The following is a 25,379-nucleotide window of genomic DNA, read 5'->3' as shown; positions in this document are numbered from 1 at the left end:
TTGGTCATAGTGTCTTACTTTCAATGCTTTAGGCGGTTTAGTATTAGGTCAAGGATTGAAAGGGATTAACACTTATAATTTTAGAAAATGGGATGTAAGGTGCATATATTTTCAAGTGGAAAGTGTATTAAATTGTTTGGAAGACTTCCTTCAATGAAATTTGAAAGTTTATGAAATCATGAGACCTCCAGGGAAAATTGGATATCTGGAAGAAGTGCTTTCTCTCACAATTTGCGGCTAATCCTTTGACCCAAGAAAATTGTGGGAAAGAATGTACATTGAACTGAGTTCATCTGTCCATAAAAACAGAGAACCCTTTCACTAACATTCACGACATTAGAAGAGATAAGGGAGATCAGAGCATTTAAACAGTGCTGGTTTGATGTGGGTTTAATTACTTAGAAGTAGAAGTGGGCGGAAAAGGGAAATATGCCACCAGTAAATGAAAATAATGAAAGCAGTTTACAAGACAATGATTCATGTTTAGCATGCCATCTGTATTTCTAATTACTAGCAAAGAAAACAGGAGGCCTTGTTAAAGAGATATAACAGAAATATTTTGGTAGGTAGTGGCAAGGGCATGTAATTAGGTGTAACTTATTTGATTGTATATTATCCATTAAACTTCTGTTAATCCAGTTTATGGCTCAGATTCATTGTGTCCTGCTCTACATCTTCAGTGGACATGCCTTGAGTCAAATGTGTCTACTTAACAAATATGCAAAACTCTATATTGTTTAAGTCATTGTGTCATCTCCAGCCCAATGGTTTTCCAATGGGTGTCTATAAATTAGAAGAGCATTTCTGGTTGGAGACAATTTTATCATTATTGTCTAGTACTTTAGGGACTGGCATGATTTTAGATCATTAGAAAGAGATTTTTACTGAACTACCTTAAAGAAATTAATCTAAGGAACCCAAATCCTGTAGCCAATTATTTGGGCTATTGGATATCGAGGAAAAATAGTTTTCGGCAAGCATATTAGAAAGGTTAACTACTTTGTTTAGGGAGAATATGTTACTTATTTTATTTCTAGGTTTTGAGCTGCTAGTCTTACAATTGACAAAGCTATGACCTTACCACTGATGGCAGAAGACACACAAATAGCCAAGGATCAACTTTCATATGTGTCTTGCACTGAGCATACCATGGGTTTTGGCAAGATCAATCACAGTCCATTTTGGCATGAGCTGATCCACATAGACTTCAGTTACTGTCCGCTGAATTTCTTTGCTAAAATACATTTTAAGCCCACAAAGATTAGAACTGGGAATGGGCTAAAGCAAGTGTGCCTAACGAACCACTTATTGCTTAATTATTTAACAGCAGAGCTAGCTGAAGACAGCATTCTCCTTTTCTCCCAATTTAGTTTCAATGACTATTATTTATTAAATGTATAATCATGAAGTAGTCCTTTAAGATACTAGGAGAACATATTAAGACCAATAAGAATATTGTAAATCCCTTAAAAATACAGTTGGTGGTTGTCTACATGGGTAAAGCAAACATTGAGAGGTAAGATGTCAAGAGCATTTTTTGTTATGTGTTTTCAATGCTCTTATTTGGGGGTCGATTTTACTGTCATCCTAAATTGGGGTGCAAAGTAAAAAGTTAGAAGGGGCACCATTTAAGAATGTACAGGCATGTGAGGCCACTTTTACAGATCTCAGAGACAGCAAAAATACAGCAAAAGTAAACAAAGTCGAACTATCCAAGGAAAGCAAAATAAACCTGGGAAGAACATGCAAAATAACTGGCTTTACACTGGTCTGACTCAACCTTTAGTAAACTAGGCACCAACTGCTTGACCAGGCTACCTTAATAGTAATGGAATTACCATCTCAGTCCAATTACCCCCACCCTGCTTTGTAAGGAGCACACGCAGCTTCACCTTTTGTACTGCAAGGTGGTCTGTAAACAAAGCTAGATAATTCCCATTGAGCAGAAGCCTAGAGTTTTTGTGGGGCATAGCAAGATTTTCCATCCAGATGGATCTATAAGGATCACAGCCTGCAAGGCAGGGGCAGCTCCTTCACAATGGTAAAGGAGCGTTGTCCTCCTGGCTAAGCCAGGAGCTGAAAGATAAAACAATATTTCTTTATAGTTTTATCTTTCAGCTGCTTGCTCAGCGAGCAGCATGTGAAGGGTGGTGCGGGCTGGGCGACAGGAGGTGGGGGGGTGAGGAAAGTACACCTAAGTGCGCATGTGTGTTTGGCCAGCCGTCTCAGTTGAAGTGCATTAAAAAAGTATGGGAACAGTGATTCTCAGTGCAACAAGGATGGAGTCAGTGACCGTGGGGGCATGATAAAAGGCATGACAACAAGAATAAATTCTGCAACTATTTTATTGGTCTTTCACTTTCAGGTAATTACATTTAGGACAACACATACACACTTTAAATGAAAAATAAACACAAATTGAACTAAACAGTGAGAAATGCTCAATTTTACATTATGAATCCTCTACTGATTAATGACGTTACTGCAGATGTCTGTGTGTGATCAGAGAGCCATAGAATTAGATCCTAGTAGGTGCAGTGGGAATAGTTACTTAGCATTTCGAGGACCCGGTCTGTGATGGAAAGAAGTGTGAATATGTAAGCCATTATTTTAAACCTGTATCACCCAGCATAAGATAGGCTAATTTAGATTTAAGATGAAAAATCTTTTCAAAATATAGATTTTAGTAATACGCAATCAGACTGTACTGAGTGCAAACACTTTTTACGCGTCCACTAAAAACAGGCACTCCATATTTCGTCTGACAACGCCCTTACATAACCTTTTGAAAAGAATAAATATATGTCTTCATGTAGCTTTAAGTGATTCCATCAATGAAAGCCAATATAGGCTTCCAAGAGAGCCTTCACATTTGCAAGTTAACCAATTACACACATTTACATTTCTATCAGGGAGCTGGCATCCTTGACATAAGGTTTGTTCTTCCTTTGTGGTCTACCCCTCACTTGGCTCATGGTACATGAGGCCGCCTCCCTTTCCCTTTCATCCAAGGGATCTCAACTATCAGAATTAACAGTTTTGGGATAGTTCTCTTTTAACATAAATTAGGGGAATTGTCTTTGCTAAATTAAAAAAGTATGGGCATGTTGTTCTTACAGAGTTCGGCCACTTCGACCTCTGTTTCAAACACAAAGGGGTGTACATAGTAAAACATACAAAGACAAACACATCTCACTGAGCACCTTTGCAGTAATCATAAACCCACTTACATATCAGAATAGACATAATCATGCACAGTCTTGAACACATCATGTTTCTCATCAGATAAAGAATAGACTTTTGCATTTTTGTTCAGAGAAAAATAAACTATAGCAAGACTGAAAGGAAATTGATGGATGATGGTGAGGAAAGCGTTTAAAATTTACATTCAACCATTTGGAAATAATGATTTTTTGCAGTGTGAAAGGTTTTGTCTTTATTGGTTTCTTGTTTTAGTTTCTGTAACTGGAGAACAGACACCGCTCGTGCACAGAATATCTCTCTATCTCTTTCTCGCTCTCTTCTTATAACTTTAGTGTTGTTTAAAGAATCTTCATGAAACTATACAAACAAAAATGTTGTTCCACCTTAGCTCTTTCCTGGAATGTTTTGGGATGTTTTCATCAAGCAGGGGCAGAGGAAATGGGGGGGTCCCTTTTTTCCAAATGAAAATTAGACACAGCTACAGCCCAAACAATTGGATATAATTAAACCAAATTTGGCATAAAGCTAGATATTGGTCCACAAAACATTCTTTTGTGATTTGGCGTAAATCCATTTGTTAGTCTTTGAGAAATTGATGCTCAAAACCTTTGTATATTTTACACTGCGGAGGATCTGTGGTGTATCCGCGACCTTAGCCATATGTTGTGATTGGCTGGCTCCAACTTGAAGGAAAATTTGGGGCTGCCCTCTCTGGACTCATGTTCTTGCTCCTCAGCCCTACAATATACCACAAAATAAGATATAAGGGGTCATCGTAGTAGCACCTTAACTCCCAGTGCCTTGTAGGAGTTGGGGAAGGGTCCTAAAGGGAGTCCTCAGGAGTCACATAAAACATTTTAGGGAGGGGTTTACTGGATCCACCAGCACACCCAGTGCAACATCCCTTGGGTTTCATGGTGGAACCCTGGATCTAGAACGAATCCCCTGGGGTGTCGCTTTGAGCGTTGCTGTGGATACGCGGATCCACAGAACCTCTAAAAACATTAAAAGGGCTTCTGTGGCTGTAGGGGTTTGAGCACATGGCTTTCAACTCTGTGCATGGATTTGCATGACACTTACCAGTCTAACAACACATTAGCTAAGTTTCAACATGTCATGTTTCATGCAGATCTGTTCTTGTGAAAAAAGTTATGGTTTGAAAGTGTGCAATTTCCATCTTTTGCTCCCGCAGGAAATTTTTACTGAAAGATTCCAAACTAGAAATGAAAGTAGAACATTACTCATCAAGGGTGTTTTTAATTTGACGTAAATCAGTAGTTTTTGAGACATTTGTGTTTTAAAAATGATGCATGGTGGGATTTAAAGGACTAACACTTGTATATCTTGTCAGTTTCAAATCGTTTTGTATTTTTGTTTACACATTGACACCATTTTAGGAATATGCCTGAAATTTGGCACACAATTAATATGTTCAATTTAATGTTGTCATTTTTTAATGTATGCATATCTTTAAAGCGGGGGTGGCAGGTAGAAAGGGTGGCAAAGATTGTTAATTTGCTAATAAATTTGCCATTTTGTAGTGAATTAGCACACAAATTGGCAGAAACTAAGAAGTATTCATTTTCTATTGCTATCTCTAGTTTTGTGCCAAGTATTGTGTCATTTCATAAAGGGGTGCCATAGATAAAGGAGGTCAATCAAATTGCTTAAAGCCTCGGCACTGTTTGATTAATTTGTGTCAAATGTGCAGAGTATTTACAAGTAATCCACAGTGCAGAAATATAAGGTTTCATGAAGATCCAATAGGAAGGGAAAGTTAAAGGGTGGGGCAAAAATATTTTGATCTACTAAACATGTTGGTATATTTTGAAATATCCAAATGAAATGCGACATGAATTTAGCACGTGTAAGATAATTTTAGTATGTTTCAGTATGTGCCACTCCACCAATCGGGTGTGGAGATAAAAAGTAGGGGTAGTAAAATAAAGTGCTCATTTGCTGATCAGGTTGGTATGGTGCGATGAACATAGACAAACCATGGCTGAAGTTTGGATGGTTTAGTTTTGACTTGTAAGTCACATTTTGTGTCAATCTTTCAAAAGGGGGCAAAATTAAAAGTGCCAATAGAACGTTCAATTGCTGATAACTATAGCACTGACTCATGAATCCACATCACATGTGGAAGTCAGTAAACACATTACACCCAGTGCAGGTATTTCAGTTTTCTTTCAGATCCAATTGAAGGGAGGAGTTAATGATAGGTAAAAACATTTTTGATTTACTAATAACTGTGGTGCAAAAGTGAGCAGATACTTAGCATCTTTGGACTACTTCTGGTTATATCAATTTTATGCAGGCTCATAGGGGTTTATTTCAGAGGTGGGAAAAGGAGTGCTCATCTACTAATAAATTTGTCATTGAAGCTATACAAAATGTAGCAGGTGTTTAGCTTACAGTTGGTTATGTCAAGTATTGAGCACATCCATTGCAGTAGGGAAAGATAAATAGGAGCGCGATTAGCGTTGTATTCACTAATAACCTTGGTGCTATTTAATTAATCTGCATGAATTTGGCAGCTAGCAGGCTGGTGCAAGGCTAGGCAAGAGGTACAGCCAAATTCAACTGAACATAACTGAGGGTGGTTTTGGTGCATGGCCCAGCCATAAGCTGTACACAGTGCAGGATTTGTACATTTCAAACCAGGTGCAGTGGGCTGGTACACTGGGAAAGGTACAGGGTGTGGTGTTTCAGACCACAACGTCTGTGAGGACATTCTTCATAGATACTCAGCCTGGATGGCCTCTTGAATTCCACCTGTACCCTACCTTTAGAGGGTACTGCTTTATTGAGACATACATAGTGTGTATTTCAATGCATAATGAGGGGGGAAATCTGCTGAGCTAGGAAAATTTATGCAATGTAAAGTCATGTCAATTTGTGTATTACACTGATCACCTGTGAGTGTACCCAGGTGCATGGTCAGATCTGTAGGTGTGTGGTTTCAAATATGCTTATACGAAGAGCTGGGTCTTCATCTTCTTGCAGAACACAAGAAGTGAGGAGGAGGCTCTCAGGTGTTGAGGGAGGGAGGTTGTTCCATGTCTTGGATGCGATGTAGGAAAATGAGCAACCTGCAGTTTTGCTTTTGCAGATGCGGGGAGCGCGTGAAAGTGAGAGTGAGGCACAGTTTAGGTGTATGGTGTGTTACTAAAAGTGTATGCCACTAATCAGGTATTCTGGTCCTGTGTTGTGTAGAGCTTTGTATGTGTGCATGAGAATTTTGAATTGGCTGCACTTGTGAATGAGGAACCAGTGAAGCTTCCTGAGGTGAGGCTTGATGTTGGTGCAGCATGGGAGGTCGAGTATGAGTCTTTGTTCCAGTGTAATGGAAGGTCTGGAGTCTGTGTAGGAGCTGTTTGGAGATTCCAGCATAGAGAGTGTTGCTCTTGTCCAGCCTACTGGTGATGAGTGCTTGTGTAAAGGCATGTCTGGTGTTTTGATGCAACCATTTGAAGATATTTTACAGCATACATAGGATGTTGAAGTAGAAGCTGCACAATGGGTAACTTGGGCTGTCATGTACAGCTTGTTATCTTGGATGATCCCTAGATTTTCTAAGTTGTCTATGGTTGTGGGTGTTGCTCCTAGTTCCTATGGCCACCATGACTGTGATGTCTTGTGATTGGATGATGTTAGCAAGCTGTGTCATGTAGATGTTGACTCAGGTAGGGCTGAGAGATGATCCCTGTAGGACTCCTCTTATAAATTTGTGGGTCTCTGGTGTGAAGGATGGCAGCCTGACCCTTTGGGTTCTTCTTGTGAGGAAGGAACAAATCCATTTGAGAGTGGATCATTGTATGCCAATCTTGTGGAGTCTTCTGAGGAGGGTGTTTTGGGAGACAGTGTTGAAGGCCACAATGAGATTGAGTCGGGTGAGGACCACAGTTTCTTCTCCATCCAGGATGATTCAAATGTTATCAGTGGCCCAATGAGTGATGTTTTATTGCTGTGGTTCTTTCTGAGTCCTGCTTCACAGTTATCTAGAAGATGGTGAACTTCGAGGTGGGCTATGAGTTACTTGTTGATGGCTAACTCAATAACTTTGGCTGGATGGGGGGAGCAGGGAGAAGGGTCAGAAGTTGTTCGGTTGAATTAGGTCTGCTGTGGGCTTCTTGATGGAGGTGTTGATGATGTGAGTCAGGATGGTGCTGATTGGTGATGTTCCAAGACTGAAGATGTGGTGGGGGTATGGTTCCGTTGAGGCCTGTGAGAGGATCATCCCTATTAGAAATGGGGTCTCTGGTTGGCAGTGGTTTGCACCCTGTCCAAGTAGAGACCGACACTCTAGTCAGGGTAAGGGAGCCAGACAGCTAAGATAACCCATGCTCACCCCCTTGGTAGCTTGGATCAGGCAGTCAGGCTTATCTCAGAGGCAACGTGTTAAGTATTTGTACACACACATAGCAACACAGTGAAAACATTACAAAAGTACTCCACAACAGTTTAGAAAAATAGGCAATATTTATCTGAGTAACACAAGATGAAAACTACAAACATCCAGCATACACAAAAAAAGATATGAATTTTCAAAGATTAAGTCTTAGTATAGCACTTAGAAACACAATAGCTCCAACCGGGGCTATCAGGGCATCTTGATGGAGACGATTCCAACAGTCTAATGCCACCTGTTAGGGAGTGCGGGCCGGTCACGGAGTCGCCCAGACCTCACCTTGCAAAACAATGCAAAACAATGAGGAAACATAGACGTTGCACGAAGTCAGGGAGGTGAGGCATCACTGGTGCCAGTGGGCATCTGTTACTTAGTCCTACCAGGGAGGTCAGGCGGTGGTTTGTTGGTTCCTTTTGGGTGTAGGGGGTGTGATGCAGAGTGGGTGGCGAGGTGTCAGTTCCTTACAACAAGGCGGTGTCAATGAATCCAGCAATTAAAGATGCGAGATGTCAACTTTGTGGTGTCACGATCACACCATGGTGCCACAGTTACTGTGACGGAGACTGGTGTAATGGGCTTTGATTAAACGGCACTCAGTTCTCATGCTGTGGCGGGACTTCTGAGGCGCTGTGGCGGCATTAGGCCGGTGTTGCAGGTCATGGTCATTGCAATCAGCGGGGACCATGGCTCCGGTGCAGGCAGCAGTACAGAGTCAGATAGCAGCGCCAGTCCCAAAGTCCCTCTGGAGTCTATGTGTTTAGTTTCTTCTTGGTTGCACCAGAGCTCACTTCTAAGTGCACAGGAACTGAATTTGCACCACTTGGCAAGTCAGGACTCTCAGCAGGAGAGCCCAGGCGCTGGCAGGTGAAGTCTTTATTTGCCCTGAGACTTTTTAATTGGAGACAAGCTCAGTTCAAGCCCTTGGAGAACCTTTGAAAGCAGGATGTAGAAAGCCAAGTCCATTCCTTTCACTCACAGGACAGAAGCAGCAAGCAGCAGGCCAGCACAGCAAAGCAACATGCTGAGTGGCAGTCCCTCCTACAGCATCCAGCTTCTCTCCCTGGCAGAATGTACTCAGTCCAGAAGTGTTCTAACTCTGTGGTGTCAGAGGTCCAGTACTTATACTCATTTCGGTCTTTGAAGTAGACAAACTTGAAATATAAGTCATTGTAGTGCACAAGAACCTGCCTTCCCTGACCTTGCCCCAGCCACACTGTAAAGGGCTGAAGACTGGTTTGTGTCTAATGATAGGCACAGTACGATTCAGGTGTCATCTCCTCCTAGCACTCTAGCTCAGGAAGACCAATCAGCCTGGTGATGGGCCATCAGGATATACAGGGTACACCTTAGCTCCCTTTATGTGACCCTCTAGAGTGAATGCACAAACAGCCCAACTGTCATCCTGACCCAGATGTGTATTCGACAGATAGGTAGAGGCACAGAATGGTTAAGCAAGAAAATGCCCACTTTCTAAAAGCGGTATTTTCAAACCTACAGTTCAAAAACCAACTTCACGTAATGATGTATTTTTAAATTATGGGTTCAGAGACCCCAAACTCTAAATCTCTATCTGCTCCCAATGGGATATTACACTTATAAGGTACTTCAAGGTAACCTCTATGTTACCCTACGGGAGAGACAGATCTAGCAATAGTGAAAAACAAATGTAGCAGTATTTCACTATCAGAACATGTAAAACATACCAGTACATTTCCTACCTTTTACATACACTTCATCCTGCCTATGGGGCTACCCTGGGCTTACTTTAGTGGTGACTTCATGCAGTGAAAGGGAAGATTTGGGACTGGCAAATGGGGTCTCTTTCCAGGTCGACTTGGCAGTTTAAAACTGCAAACATAGGCACTGCAGTGGCAGGCCTGAGACATGTTTGCTGGACTACTCATGTGGGTGGCACAATCAGTGCTGCAGTAGCTACCAGCAGCTTTTGATTTGCAGGCCCTGGACACACATAGTGCACTTTACTAGGGACTTACTAGTAAATCAAAAATGCCAATCATGGAGAAACCAATCACCAATACCATTTACACAGGGAGCATTTACACTCTGGCACTGGTCAGCAGCGGCAGAGCACCCAGAGTGCTAAAGCCATCAAAAACAAAATTCAGCACAGGACCAAAAACAGAAGGCCAGAAGCAAAACAAATGAGGAAACCACTCCAGGAGCTTACAGGTCTAGCAGTCCCCATGGTTGCCGCTGTGTCATTTTTGGTGAGGGATATCCATTTGGTCAGGTGGCTATCTTGGTTGGTGGTGGGTAAATTAGCAATGAGTTCTCTGAGGTTGTCTGAGCTATAGATGTTTGCGATTTTACTGTGGAAGAAGTTGGATAGGTTGTCACAGAGTTGTTGGGAGGCAGTAATGTTATTGACAGAGGCTGAGGGTGAGGTGAAGTCCTTGAAGATCAAGAAGATCTCCTTGCAGCTGCTGGAGCTTCTTATGATGCTGTTCACTAGTGATTTTTTCTTTGTGTCTCTTATCTGCTGGTGATAGTGCACCCCTCACTGTTAACAGGTCTTCCCATTCATCGCATTGTGTGCACATGTTTCTACCCTGCTAGGGCCTGTGCTCCTGCCCACTAAATGTAAAAATGGCAAATACTGACTTTTCACATGTAGCTTCTTTAGCCTCCTGTACCACCATTTGTAGAATGAGATCCTGAGGAAAGTGCGTAGTTTCCTTCTAACCCTAGATAAGGACCCTGGTGATGCTTTCTGTGGTGGCAAGGGGTGTCTGAGGTGGCCAGTATTTAAGGACAGAGGGGCCCTGTCCCCCACCTTTTTCCAAAGATGAGGAGTGCCTGTCACGTTGAGCAAATGTCAGCCTGACAGACATTCTTCATGTTCAGGTCACAAAGCCAGGCAACTGTACTTGCACTAAATGCACAAGTACAGAACTGCTTGAGCTGAAGTCTGCCGGGCTGAAGATGTCACAGCCGTGTGGGTCTGATCTTCTTAGCATGGCAAAGTGCTGCTTTGTCATCCTGCCCCTTGCAACAAGGGGGAGTGTCACTGATATCCTTGGACCTGGGCACTTTGGTTTTAAGCCCTGAAGTGGCCAGGGCCAAGTGTCAATCAATGACTGCTGCCACAGAGCGGGACGGGGTCTGCGGTCTCACTGACTCCATCCCATTCTGTGACGAGTAAGGGACTTCTGCCTCCTTTCATTGGAAGATGCATAACAAGGTCAGCCAAAGAGAATAAGTGGGAGTCCCAATCATCAGGAGCCAACAAGTCTTCCCTCCCACTATCCGTAATCACTCCTGGAGCAGTATTTTGTTTTTTATTTTAATATTTGGTGTGCGCATGTGTGTGTATGTATGAATGTATGAGTATTATGTGTGTGATGTGAATTGTTGTGTGTGCATGTGTGAATGCATGAGTATGTGTAAGAGTGCATATGAGGGTGTGTGGTAGAACTCCCCCACGGGGCTAGCAGCCCTAATGGTCACCTGAATGTCTCGCCCATTTACAACTCAACACCCTCATCAGAGTCCTCAGCGCTCTGTTGCCTGCCAAGAATAGTGAAGGAAATCAGAGCATCGCAGGATCTCACCTGTCAGTGACTGGTAGTGCATTTTGTGCTAATATGCCTAGTTCCAGGGAGTCTCCTCAAATCATGTCCCACCATGGGACCACTCTGTAAAACAAGAGTTTATAAGGGTATTAAGTTAAACCCATAGTGCTTCTGATTTTAAGAGTTTTGTGTTTACTTCTGGTATTGATGTATTGCCTCTTGCTGGTGTGCATAGTAGGTCCATTATGTGAGTCTGTTGAAGTTAGGAACTGAGCTTGCTTCCACGTGGGAGAGTCAGTGGATAGGTGCCAGAAGCAGCTTTGGAGTGGATGAATCGCTGCTGGTATGGACTCCTGTAGTTTGGGATTAAAGCTACTTTACTTTAATGCTAGTCGTCGTCTTGTTTCCCGGTGCAGCAACATGTCATACACCTTTCCCAGTGTGGAGCCTCCACAAAGATGCAAAATAGAGGGATTCTTTTGCTTCAAATCTTGTTCTTGCTGACATCAGACACCCATTTTCTGCTCAGCCAGTCACTCTCATCCTCACTTCAGGCCTCGTCCCTTCACGTCGTCTAACTATCACACTACCAGGGCAATCTTACCTGTTACATAATCCCCTACGCCCACAAGCCAAGTTATTGCAGTACTCCAAAAGTGGGCTACCAGAACATGCACCCAGTTCACATTCAGCTCTTTAAGAATGCCAAGGTGACCTCTTTACCTACTCACATACTTCTCAATGACTGCTAAACAGGTGCTTCTTTTTAGGGCATAATTTGGGCTCAGATAACCTGATTCCATTGTATAGTATTTATTTTAATTCATGTTTATTGCAGAGACATGTTAAGGATTTGTTTGGGGTCCCGAGCAAGACATATTATGGGGGCCCATATATGGAACAAATTTGAATTTTATTGTCTTTGTTGTGCTAATTCACGCCAACATGATGCCAAACAGTACTGAAAAAATGCTAACTTTTCATAGGGTCGCAACAAAACGTTGAATATATCTTGCCAGAGCACCCCAAAATACTTAAAAAGGCACTGGGGAGAAAGAGAGAGTCTGAGATACATGTAGGCAGAGAGGGGAGAGCTTTAGAGGAGGAAACAGACTAGGCAAAGGTTTTAATAAAAAAGAACGTTCACTGCTCCACGGGTCCCTTGGAAGGTGGGGACCTAGGGCAATTGCCCACTTTGCCAACTTTGCCCAAGTCTTAAAAGTTTCTGGTTTCTTTAGTTTTGCCAGATAATACCGAAGAACCAGACATTTCTTAAGGTCACACTCATACAATATAGTTACATGTATACAAATATAAAGGAAGTGAAAGGTGCTGCACCAATATATGCAAATTCAGTAATATTATATTAACAACGTAGAGCTTCTTGTAGGAACAGAAGAGCTGACAAAACAACAGTTCAAGTGAGTCCACCTCCCCTACAGGAGACACACAATCCAATGAAGATGCTCTCTTGTGCCAGCAGACACCACGTGGCAGAAGTCCACAGTATTCTACCTTAAATTCAATACATCACATAAATCAATTTAATTGTTAGGTCGTAACGTCTATCAAACAACATCAAATGCATCAGCTGTGTCCGCTACAATCGGCATATAGGGACAGATTTAAAAAGCCACTTGCTCCCTCTTGCGCCACCTTGTTGTACAATAGTGCAATTTTTCTGACGTTAATGTGGCGTTAGGTTGACAGAAACGCCGCGCCATATTTACAAAGTGCGCAATGCATTCATTGGGCCACTTTGTAAACCCTGGCACCACATTATGCCTGCTCCAGGCATAATGTATGCAAGGAGGGTGTTCCGGCATTAGGAGGCCCAGAAAAATGGCGCAGTGGAATCTATGAGATGCCACTGCATCATTTCTAGAACCATTTCTAATGCCTGCCTAAGGCAGGTGTCAAAATGAGGCTCCCATTGTGTTTAAAGGGCCTCCTTTACATGGCAGGATTACCATCAATATTTTTGGCACTAATCCTGCAAAGCGCCAAACTAGCATCAACATTTTTGACGCTGGTTCCCTAACGTGTACCAGGGTGCTCGGTATCATAAATACGGCGCAACACAGTGCTGGGCTGGAGAGAGCACAGTGCACATGTGTGTTTGATCGGCCCGAGACGGCCGGCCCAACAAACATGCGCATTGAGGGGAGTGCACAGTGCACTCCCATCATCCCTATCTTTCCCCATGGCCACGCCCCTTTAACAAGGAAAAGATAATAAACATGGTTTATTATCCTTTTGTTGTAAAAGGTTAGCAGCTTCTGCTGCTAGGGGGGGTGGGGATGCTCCGTATGCCGTCTAACATTGAACTGATGCACCGACTTTATTTTTCCTAATTTGTGAAACTGTTTTTGAATCAGTGTGGTGACTGCATGTGCAGCTGAGAGGGAACACGGTCCTCTCTGGTGTGTGGTTATTTCCTGTCAAGCGTTAACAGTTGCTGGATTTGTGGTTTTGGTGAAAGGCTTTCAGGAACATGTTCTGAGAGGGTGTATTCGCACACCTGGTATAAGCAGACTGGTTTGGTTTGTAGTACAGTGTGTTGTGGGTCCCAGCTGGACAACATATGTTGATCAGTTACATCGAAATAGATGCCATTTGTTATGTCTGGAGGCTTATTACATAAATCTGGATATAGGGGAGTGAGGGAATTTGTGACAGTGATTCTATGTAGGAAACACAAAGAACATGTTGATGGAACAGATGAGGGATGGATAAATTAAATAGACATGCCGTGCCAGTGCGAACTGCCACTGTTGTAGTTGGAAACCGTTCACTTGGCTGTTGGTTGTGTAGATGCCTGTCTGCCAGAGCTGCTTTAGACAACAACAGCTGTTTGATAACAACTTTGATGATTGTTATGGTTTTGCAAGAGGAGAGCTGTTTTTTGATGCTGTTTGTTGATAATATTTAATTTCCAAAAGGCAAGGGTTGCTTATGTTGGGTTTTCTGCTTGTGCTTACTGCAGATAATTAACCATCACTTTAGTTTCCTGGTCATTCTGTCCTCTACCACCCGAGTGTGATTTTGTTCACGTAATCACTGCTAAACGTGCAATTGCTTTTCACAGTTGTTTTACATACTTGTATGTGTGTGTCTGATAATCTCTATCATTTCCTCCTGATGTGTTGAGGAGCCATTTATTACCTGTTTGCACACAATATCTGTTATCTCGTTGCTGACGGCCTCTCTTTTTCGAGTACCTGACGTCTGTCATTCTACTGTGTTCAATGTTACAGGTGGGCTAAGATTATCTATGGATTTCCCTTTCCTAGTGTTTCCTTCTCTTGTGGAGGACCTTTCCACCACACCCACTTGGGTGCAATTTAGATCTTTTTCCCTGTAGTCTGCATTTGCCAATGGTTTCCTGTCCTTCTTTACCCTTCACTTCAACACACTACAAAAAATGGCTGAAGATTCCTCTTTTCTGACTTCGAAAACGTTTTTATGATCATGTTATAACATTTCGGATCGTTTAATTTACCATACGATGGATTATGCAAGGAAGAAATGTTTTTATATATACATGAATGAATATCCCATTTTTTGTTTAGACTTTTAATACTATGTGGTTTCATAATTGACTAAAACACAATTTCCTCTCATTTATGGAACACCAGGCTTTAATATGTATCATAAAAACAATTCATATAAAAGACACATTATGCTACCTTTGTGCAGTCTAATTCAAGGAAAATGCCAAAGCTACCTTCTCAGTAGCATGGTGTCATGTGGTGCTACATTAAGAATGTTAGCGCTCTAGTTCTTCATGAAGACTGTGATCTTTGCATAGTGTGGGCAAGCAACAACTGGGTTGTGGCTGTAAAGAGGACTATCCTAAGAGTCGACTATGATTCTCTCTGGTATATATATTGACCAGATGACTCCATCTATTTTCAACTGTATGACACTAACCAACTTTATATGTAATATTTTCTGTATGCTCAGATATGATAAAGTTCATTCTCGATCTTGCATGGAGAGCGAGGGAGTATGTTTTGTAATTTAAATGGATGAACTGGAGGATATTAGATCTAATTTATGGATGAATTGGAGGATATCAGATCTAATTTATGGGTGGGTGTGATTAACATAATTCAATGTAGCATAATCACACAGAATTAACTAAGAATTGCACACGATTCTGCATAATTGTGCAGGAATAATTGTACATTTAGCACTATTTCTTAGGTTTAAAATGTCCCTTGCAACTAAAATAGGTGTGAAAATGCTTTTTGCACTAAAAATAATGTTAAATGCAACAGAACACGAATAGCGAGCATGAGCAGCCACTCATGCTCACTAAATGTGCTCTTGTGAAGGATATTCCCACAACTTACTTCTGGCACTAAGCACTATTTATTGCTATTTTATTAGCAAAATGCACCCTTGCATCCAAAGTTTATGCATGGATGCATTTTGTACTATGAAATAGCACTAAATTCAGTAGAAGATGAACAGAGGCATGAGCAGATGCTTGCACTTGCTAAATGTACTCTCACAGTGGGATTTGTTCCACTAAATTACCCTTAATTATGCGAGGAGGAGTAATCTTGTCATTTTCAGTAATCGTGCATCAAAGAGTATTGTGGAATGACCAAAATTACTCTGTTTACTCCAGCATAATTGACATTCTGTCTGGGTCCAATATAATGTATCCAGTGAAATGTATGTGATCCTTTTTACAAAGTTTTGGGCTGATGGGGCACAGTGTGAAACTGTAAACTGACCTGGGTCTTCTCAGTCTGGATGCTATTTAAGAGATGCTCTAGCTTTCCTTTCTAAAGTGAATGGAGTCATCAGATTTCTGGTTGTTTGTGGTACCTCTTACTCCAGAGTTGTTTGGTGCAGCAGAGTGTCTTTGCTTCCTGTTGTTGGTGAAGTTGATTATTTTAATATATTTTAGCAAATCGATCATCAGACTAAGATCCACTCCAATTGAGACTTGGCCGGGTTTATTGCCTTGGCGATCTAGCTGCTCCTTTGCTCTGGGATTTTTCAGGTTTAGTTACATTTTTATACTCTGTCTGGAATACATGTAAAATTCCACGTGCATAAACCAACTTGACAAGTAGACATTTGGCAAAACTTCCCCACCAGATCATATGGAAACTCTGAATTTGGCAGATGGGTCGCTGCAGGGTGGTTGAGGTGGAACCACCATATCTCTAGGTGCCTAAGGTCACTAACCAAAGCCTGCTTAGTCTCCTTCATGCACTAACTGACCAAAAGCATGAAGGATGAAGGCAAGAGATGAAGTTCTGTCACCTCGGGTCCATAAGAGAAGTCCTTTAACGTCATTGGATACTCCTTTATTGGAGCCACAAGAGATCCATAAATGGCCAAGATGTCTCTGTTCAGACACTTAATGTGGGCCCTACAGAACCATCATTATGTCTACAGAAATAAACCTTAGTCTACATTGAGAAAAGAGTCAAATAGTTCCTCACTCGAAAATGTTGGGCTGGGTGTGGTACCAATGTAAAGCATCTGCCAGATCGCTTTTTTTAGGTGCAAGCTTCATTAACATGAAATATGGGTACAGAGATTTTCCTTTCATCGTTCCGCTAAAGAGTAAAGGTTCTATTTTGAATGTGCAGCTCAATAAGAGCAAACACAGGCTTTATATTATAGAAGTAGCCTTCTATCTGAGGTACAGATTCAATAACCTGACTCATTGGTATTTGGTTGCAATGGGGTATGTTTCTGGCTGCAATTGTATGCAATATCATCCAATGTATTCCATAATAGCACTTTTAAGCTCTTTGTTCTTTGATACTCAGTGTATCTTTTGACTAGGATGAATCTCTGTTGGGTGCCTCTTGTGTTGCGTCAAAAATCTCCATAAGATGTTAATTCCTTTTTCTATTTTCCTTAAAGCCTATACTCTTTTGTATGTTGTTATTGATTTGGAAGCACTGGTAGGCCATGTGGTCTACTTGAGAAAGCAGAGTAATGAAGAAAAGTAGTAAGGGGAAATTATGTCTTTGGATGGGTCTGTCATACATTACAAGAGACGTATAAAGATATGTATTTCGTTATGTCTGAGATGTTCATGTATTTACTATAGTAGCCTTCTCAGCTTCGGGGTTGTCTTCCCTCTTCCTTTTTGTTTGCACTTTTCTGTTTTCTACTGTCAGCTCATTGGAAATGTATTGTGCACCCTTCAATTTACTAGGTCTCTTTGCAAAGAATTCTGGATCTCCACTTGGGAGTAAGAAACCACTGCTAGTTGTTCATTCACAAATCACCTATTAACATTTGAAATTAAGCAAATTTAATACTTGTTCTTACTAATATGATCCTCTTCTTTTCTATATCAGCCCCTGAACTTTGAGGCAAAGAAAGTACACACAGTGGTGGTGGAAGCACTAAACAAGTTTGTGGACCCGAGGTTTGTGGATCTTGGCACCTTTCGGGATCAGACGATTGTTATGGTGAGCGTAACTGATGTGGATGAACCACCTGAATTCCAGGCTCCAGGTGAAGTCATGGAGGTTCAAGAGGATGCCAGAGTGGGCACTGTGGTCGGAGTCATTACCGCTTTGGATCCAGATGCTGCAAATAACCCAGTGCGGTAAGTCACTTTTTTTATATTTTCCTTTTTAAGTTCACTCCCTCCCTGAGATCTTCTTCTTTTGACCAACAATATCTTGGTCTAATGATGGTAAAGTGTATATCCCCTGACAATGATTGATAGAGCCTCAAAAAGCTTCACAACCATTTCTGAAGAAGGGAGTAACTCCAAACACTGTTATTCACTAAACCATTCTCTAGATTCTGCATTTCTGCCACACCTCCGGTCACTCATCTGTCCACGTGTGTTTCTGTGCACCCTCTCTCACTTTACTCTTACACTTTCTACCACACCTTCTGATGCATAAAGCCTCATTCACAGGTTTCACAAACTATGAACTTCAGTCCTCACGCTATTGTATATACACACTGTGCCCTGGTAAAGTGTCTGGGCATTAGAGACATAGTCCAATCCTCCAAAACAACACAGTGTGTATGGCCCCAGAAACTTTATCATTGATCACACTTTTTATGTTTCACTCTTACATCCCTCACCTCCCACATATAGGAATCTCCATATTTATGCAGCCCCCTACATCCAAGTGTATGCTGCCTCTTCTAATTCTTTATGCACAGGTTGTCACACTATTTGGATGTCAGCTCATGTCTTGTAAAGGGGACAGGTCATCTGACTGCCACATATCAGTCCTGAGTACCTGGACACGATCACAGTCTACCACTTACTGCAGAGGCAGCTTCCTTCCCACACTTACCATTACATGAATCCTTAAGAGGATGAGATTAGCCAAAAATGATGGACGCTCATTTTCTTGTTTGGCAGCTTTAGCCTGGAACAAGTCCCCTCACGGATTTTGCTCAGTGGCCTGGGAATTTTCATTTTGGCAGAAGCTCAAGACGTGTCTTTTTGTTCAGACATTACTTATTCCACCCCTCATTATGAATTTATTGGAGCAGCATTGTGGATCCGTTGTGAGGAATAGAATTGTAACAGATGAGCGAATGCTCGACCCCCTGATGAACTGGCGAACTAAAAATCACCTAAAAAAAAGAAAAGGTATTGCCACTAAGTAGACAGTTTGTTCCTAGCAATACTTGAAAATGTAATGCTCTTTAGACCACATGCCACAACAAATGTTTTAGAAAAGGTGGTTAACAGATCAAGGGTGCCCATAAATTCCACAAATAAGTCGACCAGCAATTACAGAGCTCCAGGTGTGGGGGCCAATAAAACTGCATCTTCTGCATATAACAAGACTAGGAGTGGGGTGCCGCGAACCATGCGAACATCCAGCGTGCATGATGTTAAGTGTGTATCAAGTTTGTTAATGTACAGGATTCATTCATTCATGCACTATTCACCATCCTTCCCCTGTTATGCATATTTCTCTCATTACCTCTCTATGGATGGTCACGCGGTCCATCTTCCCTCTGCACACTTCATACTCTCCTTTTCCCACTCAACTATGTATGGAGTACCCCTATTTATCCCACTTCTGTTTAAACAGAGCACAGTCTTGTGTTCCTCACGTGTTTATGTACTATATGCCTTCCTTTCCTCAGATCTTTATATGCACCGGGTGCCGTCCTTTATCCTTTTCCTCTACATACTACATATATAACGTTTACTTCTTTCTTTTAGGGCTGTGAGCAGGGCCTTACACTAATCATAATAACAAGAGAAGAGCACAGACACTGTATGCACAGCAGTGTGGCTAGAGCAGTGGGTCCAACCTAGGTTGAGTAGGACTGGTCGCTTGCCATATTTTCATCAGATCCAAGTAAAATAATCTTCCTATCATCAGTGTAAATTGAACTTACTTACATAAGCAGCAGTCATCCTAGAAATCGGTCCTGGATCTGGCCCCCGTGGGTCTGTGGAGGATACCCTAGACAAGAAAGAACGCTCCACATGCTTCTGCACTATTGTTGCTGGGATGAAGTTGGCAGATCACTGTGTGCATTATGAGAAGGTTTTTGCATTTCTTAAACGTTTTAGGCACTGCAGCCTGGTACCAGAGTTGCTGACGTGTCCAGTTCACTTTCCCTGGTCTAGATAGGCAAACTGTACACAAACATAAACCGTGAGCATCTTTCTGAATGTGCAACTAGAAATATTTCATGAGTATACTGACCTACCACAGAAAGAAGTGCGGCAAACGGGATAAAACTTTTATTAGTCCTTCTCTAGAAACAACTTTGCTAAAACTGGCTATATTTGGTCTTTGTTGATTCTGTAGAAACTGATTTTTTTTAGTTGTCATTGTACTCAACCCCCTTCTGAAAGCAGTGCCGTAACTAAACTTAAGGAGTCCCCTGCAAAGTACCTGTAGGAGGCCCCCCTGAAACCAGTCAGGGGCCTGCCGCCTGTGCACTGTGCGGAGGGGGCTTCTGGCAGCTAGGGCCCCCTCTCCCCCCCCCTCCCCGCACCGCGGTGGATGCGGGAGCCTTTGTTACAGCACTGAGAACATTAATAATGACCTATATAGTCAGGTCTATAAAACATGTTGGTTTAAATAGTTCTGGTCTTGACCAATACTTTTCAAATGCACACACAATTTATCAGTCAATTTTTTAATATTGAGCCTGAGGTTAGCTCTACCCCCGTGGCAGGAAATTAGAGTTTCCACCTCGTTACTTGATGTGTCAGCTACTCCCCCCTTAAAGTTTAGGTCTATTTGAATATATAGTGAGAAGGTTTGAAGGTACAGAACTGCTACAGCTTCATCCCCTAAACTTCTGTTTGGGGGGTCTGTAGTGTGGGTGTCCCCTTGACCGAGTGTTGTGGGGCCTCCTCGTATCAGTCTCGAAGTTTTCTCCAATGTTTTTCTCTTTTCCCTCCTTCTGCTACGTCTTCCTCGTTTCTATCTCTGCCACTGCCAGAAGACCTTGATCCTGTGATACAGGGATGGATCCCGGGAGTGCATAGGACAAAAGTGCATTGGGCATGGATGGATAAAAGAGAGAGCATGACGGTGTGCAGATCGACGGTCTTGGGGAGTAAACAGGAAAAGGTTGTTTTATTTTGGAACCACTTAAGGTTGTATTAAAAGATGCTCATAAACGAGTTTGCATACCAAAGTGCACTATCAACATTCCAAATTGCATCATCTCAAACTCCCACCAACTTTAAACATGGAAATAACACATCTCCTTTACCATTTCCCCAACGTCTTTAAACTAATATTTTAATTTTTAACCTTAACTATTAGAGGCTTTCAGTCTCATCCCTATCCATACAGTTTGCCCCACACCAGCTATCTGTCTTTAACCTATTAGTCTCTCTTAGTTCTCAATTTGCAAAAGAATAAGTGCAGGGCTCAAAGTTTTTCTCAGAAGCCTGTGACCAGCACTATTGAATGTCAGCTCCCTACATACTAAGGTTGACTATGCCTCTTTAATTCAACACCAGAAACTCTCCACCCCTTTGTCCCTAATGCAGATGCCTGCTTTCTCCTTCAGTGGCAGTTTTTCCATCTTGTTTTTCCTCCTTCTTTTCACCTTGTGTATTTTCCCTCTTGTGCTTCTGTTTAACGTTTGAAGACACAAAATAAGTGCAGGGCCACAAAAAATAATTGTTGTGGGCTCCACCAGCAATCACTGGCTCAAATTAACTACTGCCCTCTCTGCAAGTTTGCTACTTTATGCCCAAATGTGCTAATTACCCTGCTTATTTTATTTGCTACCACCTCTTTTCTCACTTTAACCAACCTAAGTTATGGAACTTCATTAATGGCCAAGAATTTCTTCCGGCCACTTTCTGCAATGTAAATCCATACCTCAGGTTGTCCCTGGTGGACATGGCCCTAGAAACCATACCTCTGCAAGTCAATGGGTCAGTGTAGGTGGTAGGCATTGTGAAGACACGGAGGTGAGCATTCTGAAGATTATGTAACATCATGTGTTAAATCATCAGGCTGGATTTCTTGGGAGAAGAGAAAGGTCCCTTCCTAGGGCCTTCAAGAAAGGGGATTCCCCCAAAAAGACTTGATACAGGAATCTGCAATGTAGAAGAGAGGGCAACGCTAGGGTTGTGCAGATTGGAAGGGAGCATAAAGCCCAGTCTGCAGTCCCTGACAAAATTAGTGTTCAGAGCGGGTTCTCTCGTTGGCTTTAGACCAGGTCAGTGAGGGAGATAAAGCCTGGGTGATATACTCTGCCATGGGTCAAACTGGTCTTTGTGTCAGTGAGGCAGAGCCTGATGGGCTGGCCTGACAGGTCAGTGTGTGGGCCGGATTTTTGGCTATTTATGGGCCTGTTTTGTAGTCTGCTCTGCCGGTTATTACTCTTGGGTTTGCTAATATTAAAACAAGCATTGACTGCAGCGGGCGCAAATCCATGCACTCTTCCTAACCTTGCAAAAAAATGGTACAGCATATCTTTAGAAATTCAAAACGGTCTCAATTTCACAAGGTCTGGCACATATGAGGGCCTGCAGTGAGTGTGGCAAGCAAGACATGCATACCTATGTATATGTGTATGCATGGCTCTAGTGTGGTGTGTCCCTCTCTCTGAATGCACATCGGCTTTCATGTTTGAGCGTGCCTGTGTCTGTTTATGCCAGGTTCTTTCTGTCTTTAATGGTGTGTGCGAGGGTTTTTCTCAGTGTTTCTGTTAGTTCATGCATATGTATATCCCTGTGTCTGTGTGTGTAAATCCGTGGATTGGGCCCTGCTAGCTTGTGTGCAACTGTCCCTCTTTCTATGTATCCCCAGTGACCATGTGTCCGTACTCCTAGGACCTCGGTCTGTACCCACCTTGTGTGACTGCTTTTGTGTCAGCGTGTGGCAGTAGGCTTGTGTGCCCATGTATTTATATGTATATGTACAATCAGTTAGTGTGCTCTGGCTTACATGCATTTCTGTGTGTGCTTGTAGGTATGCCTTTGTGTGTGTGTGTATCCCTAATTGGCTGTGCATAAGTGCACGTGTTTGTGGATCTGATGTTTTTGGTTTATGTACAGCTGTCAACTTTCTGTGCCAAACCACCCATGGCTATGCCATTTTGGCTGTGTCCACTATATAAGCATGTATGTCCTCAAAGTACCCAACTCTCTAGACCCCTGTCTTCTCTGTGCCTTGCGCAAGCTAGGCCTTTACTAGTGTGGGAACATGAGCTACCTATCTCCCAAGAATTGAAGCTGGTGTCTCTACTTGATGTGACACTTCGAAACAATCCTGTCTTTTTAGTCAAAACACTTTGCATGTTAAAAGCAGCACTACAAGCACCAGAACACGGCATTCTGCTGGTGTAAAAACCATGACTTGCTGAAGGTGGCTCATATATGATCTCAGACTCTTTGCATTTCTGCTGCCCCTACTACAGAGCTCTATGAGGGAAATCTGCACTGGTGTTGCCCACATGGTACCTGTTTATTGTATATGATGTAAGCTTACAGTGCTGAAGCCTTTATGGGACGTGCTCTGTGTGTCCAAAGGAGGCTTGCATTCTAGATTCCCACATGGTACCTGCTTGGTGTGTGTAAGGGAAGCGTGCACTGTTAATGCCCTTATATTATTTGTTCCTTGACTCTGTGTGCGCAGGAAGCGTGCACTGTTAATGCCCTTGTATTTGTTCCTTGACTCTGTGTGCAAGGGAATCGCGCACTGTTAATGCCCTTATATTATTTGTTCCTTGACTCTGTGTGCGTGGAAAGCGTGCACTGTTAATGCCCTTGTATTTGTTCCTTGACTCTGTGTGCAAGGGAATCGTGCACTGTCAATGCCCTTATATTTGTTCCTTGACTCTGTGTGCGCGGGAAGCGTGCACTGTTAATGCCCTTGTATTTGTTCCTTGACTCTGTGTGCAAGGGAATCGCGCACTGTTAATGCCTCTATATTATTTGTTCCTTGAGTCTGTGTGCGCGGGAAGCGTGCACTGTTAATGCCCTTGTATTTGTTCCTTGACTCTGTGTGCAAGGGAATCGTGCACTGTCAATGCCCTTATATTTGTTCCTTGACTCTGTATGCGAGGGAAGCGTGCACTGTTAATGCCCTTGTATTTGTTCCTTGACTCTGTGTGCAAGGGAATCGTGCACTGTCAATGCCCTTATATTTGTTCCTTGAGTCTGTGTGCGCGGGAAGCGTGCACTGTTAATGCCCTTGTATTTGTTCCTTGACTCTGTGTGCAAGGGAAGTGTGCACTGTTAATGCCCTTGTATTTGTTCCTTGACTCTGTGTGCAAGGGAATCGTGCACTGTCAATGCCCTTATATTTGTTCCTTGACTCTGTGTGCGCGGGAAGCGTGCACTGTTAATGCCCTTGTATTTGTTCCTTGACTCTGTGTGCAAGGGAATCGCGCACTGTTAATGCCTCTATATTATTTGTTCCTTGAGTCTGTGTGCGCGGGAAGCGTGCACTGTTAATGCCCTTGTATTTGTTCCTTGACTCTGTGTGCAAGGGAATCGTGCACTGTCAATGCCCTTATATTTGTTCCTTGACTCTGTGTGCGAGGGAAGCGTGCACTGTTAATGCCCTTGTATTTGTTCCTTGACTCTGTGTGCAAGGGAATCGTGCACTGTCAATGCCCTTATATTTGTTCCTTGAGTCTGTGTGCGCGGGAAGCGTGCACTGTTAATGCCCTTGTATTTGTTCCTTGACTCTGTGTGCAAGGGAATCGTGCACTGTCAATGCCCTTATATTTGTTCCTTGACTCTGTGTGCGAGGGAAGCTTGCGCTGCCAGACCCGTGTTGCGAGAATCTCACATTCCTGTTGAGTTAAATTCACATTCCCTTCACTCCCTAGTGCATCATGTGTCCCATTTTTCATTCCTGCCCCCCTCCCTCAATCCCAATCCGTCACTCCTTCCTATGTGGGGACCCTTCACCCCCTCCCCTTGTGCCCTTTGTTCCTTTCACTCCCAATGCACCCTCTTATATTTTCTCCTTGCTCCCACGCTCTTCTTCTCTCAATGTTGTGCTCCCTCTCCTTGTAGTCAGCCCTCTCTCTCCATGCACCCTGTGCTCCCCCTTGTACTACACTTCTCCAAAAGAGTGACAATGATTTGAGCTTTTGTGAAGGAGCCATCCTTTCCCTACAGAGAGAATAGACTCGAGACAGGGAGCTTATCTAAGCCCCAGATTAAATTTGAATTACACTGGCGTTATTTCGCATACACCCTGGCTATTTGATTTACTCTTTTTAAGTGAAATGGCGCAAGGTACACCATTACACAGCATCGTGTAATTTTCCATTAATTTTGGGGGAAATTTCCATCATGGGAGCAGGGGAATAACACAGGTTCTTAATTTCTGGTTGATGTTTCCGGTGCGGGGCACTGACATTTATTTTTGAGGGCCGGCGATTATCCTTCTTTCCCCAACACTGGCTGCGAGCAAAAGGCACATATGGGAAAGACGGAGGAAGAGAAAAACGAAAAAGCGTAACAATGGGAGAAAGAAGACAGCTGCAAGAGTGAGCTGGAGGTGCAGGGAGTGAGTGTAAATAGATTGAAGAGACCCGAGATGGCTTCGGTATTACGCTGCCTCAGTATTCCGTGCGCCCACATTTAATTGCAGCAGCCACGTGTTTAAGAGGAAGGCTTTGAGCATTTTTTTATTTACAAATTAAGCACTGAATAACACAAACCGAACGCCAGTGGCTGCTGTTCGTGTCGTGTGGTTTAACTAGTAATTTCTTTAGTGCAAAATGCATGCCCTCATACAAAATGGATGAATTGA

At 42.6% G+C, this 25,379-nt stretch overlaps 1 protein-coding gene across 2 annotated transcripts in view; it reads left to right on the top strand.

Annotated features, from left to right (window-relative positions):
* CDH22 (cadherin 22) overlaps positions 1-25,379 on the top strand; it is a 1,297,615-nt gene that overhangs the window by 1,009,079 nt on the left and 263,157 nt on the right. For both annotated transcript variants that reach the window (XM_069243533.1, XM_069243534.1), the window contains one exon: positions 17,490-17,743. In XM_069243533.1, coding sequence (XP_069099634.1) covers positions 17,490-17,743 — 254 coding nt within the window. The remainder of the gene's footprint in view (positions 1-17,489; positions 17,744-25,379) is intronic.

Source organism: Pleurodeles waltl, chromosome 7 (assembly GCF_031143425.1).
Source record: "Pleurodeles waltl isolate 20211129_DDA chromosome 7, aPleWal1.hap1.20221129, whole genome shotgun sequence".
NCBI lineage: Eukaryota > Metazoa > Chordata > Amphibia > Caudata > Salamandridae > Pleurodeles > Pleurodeles waltl.
The sequence above is the reverse complement of the archived record's forward strand: the minus strand, read 5'-3'. Positions and strand labels throughout refer to the sequence as shown.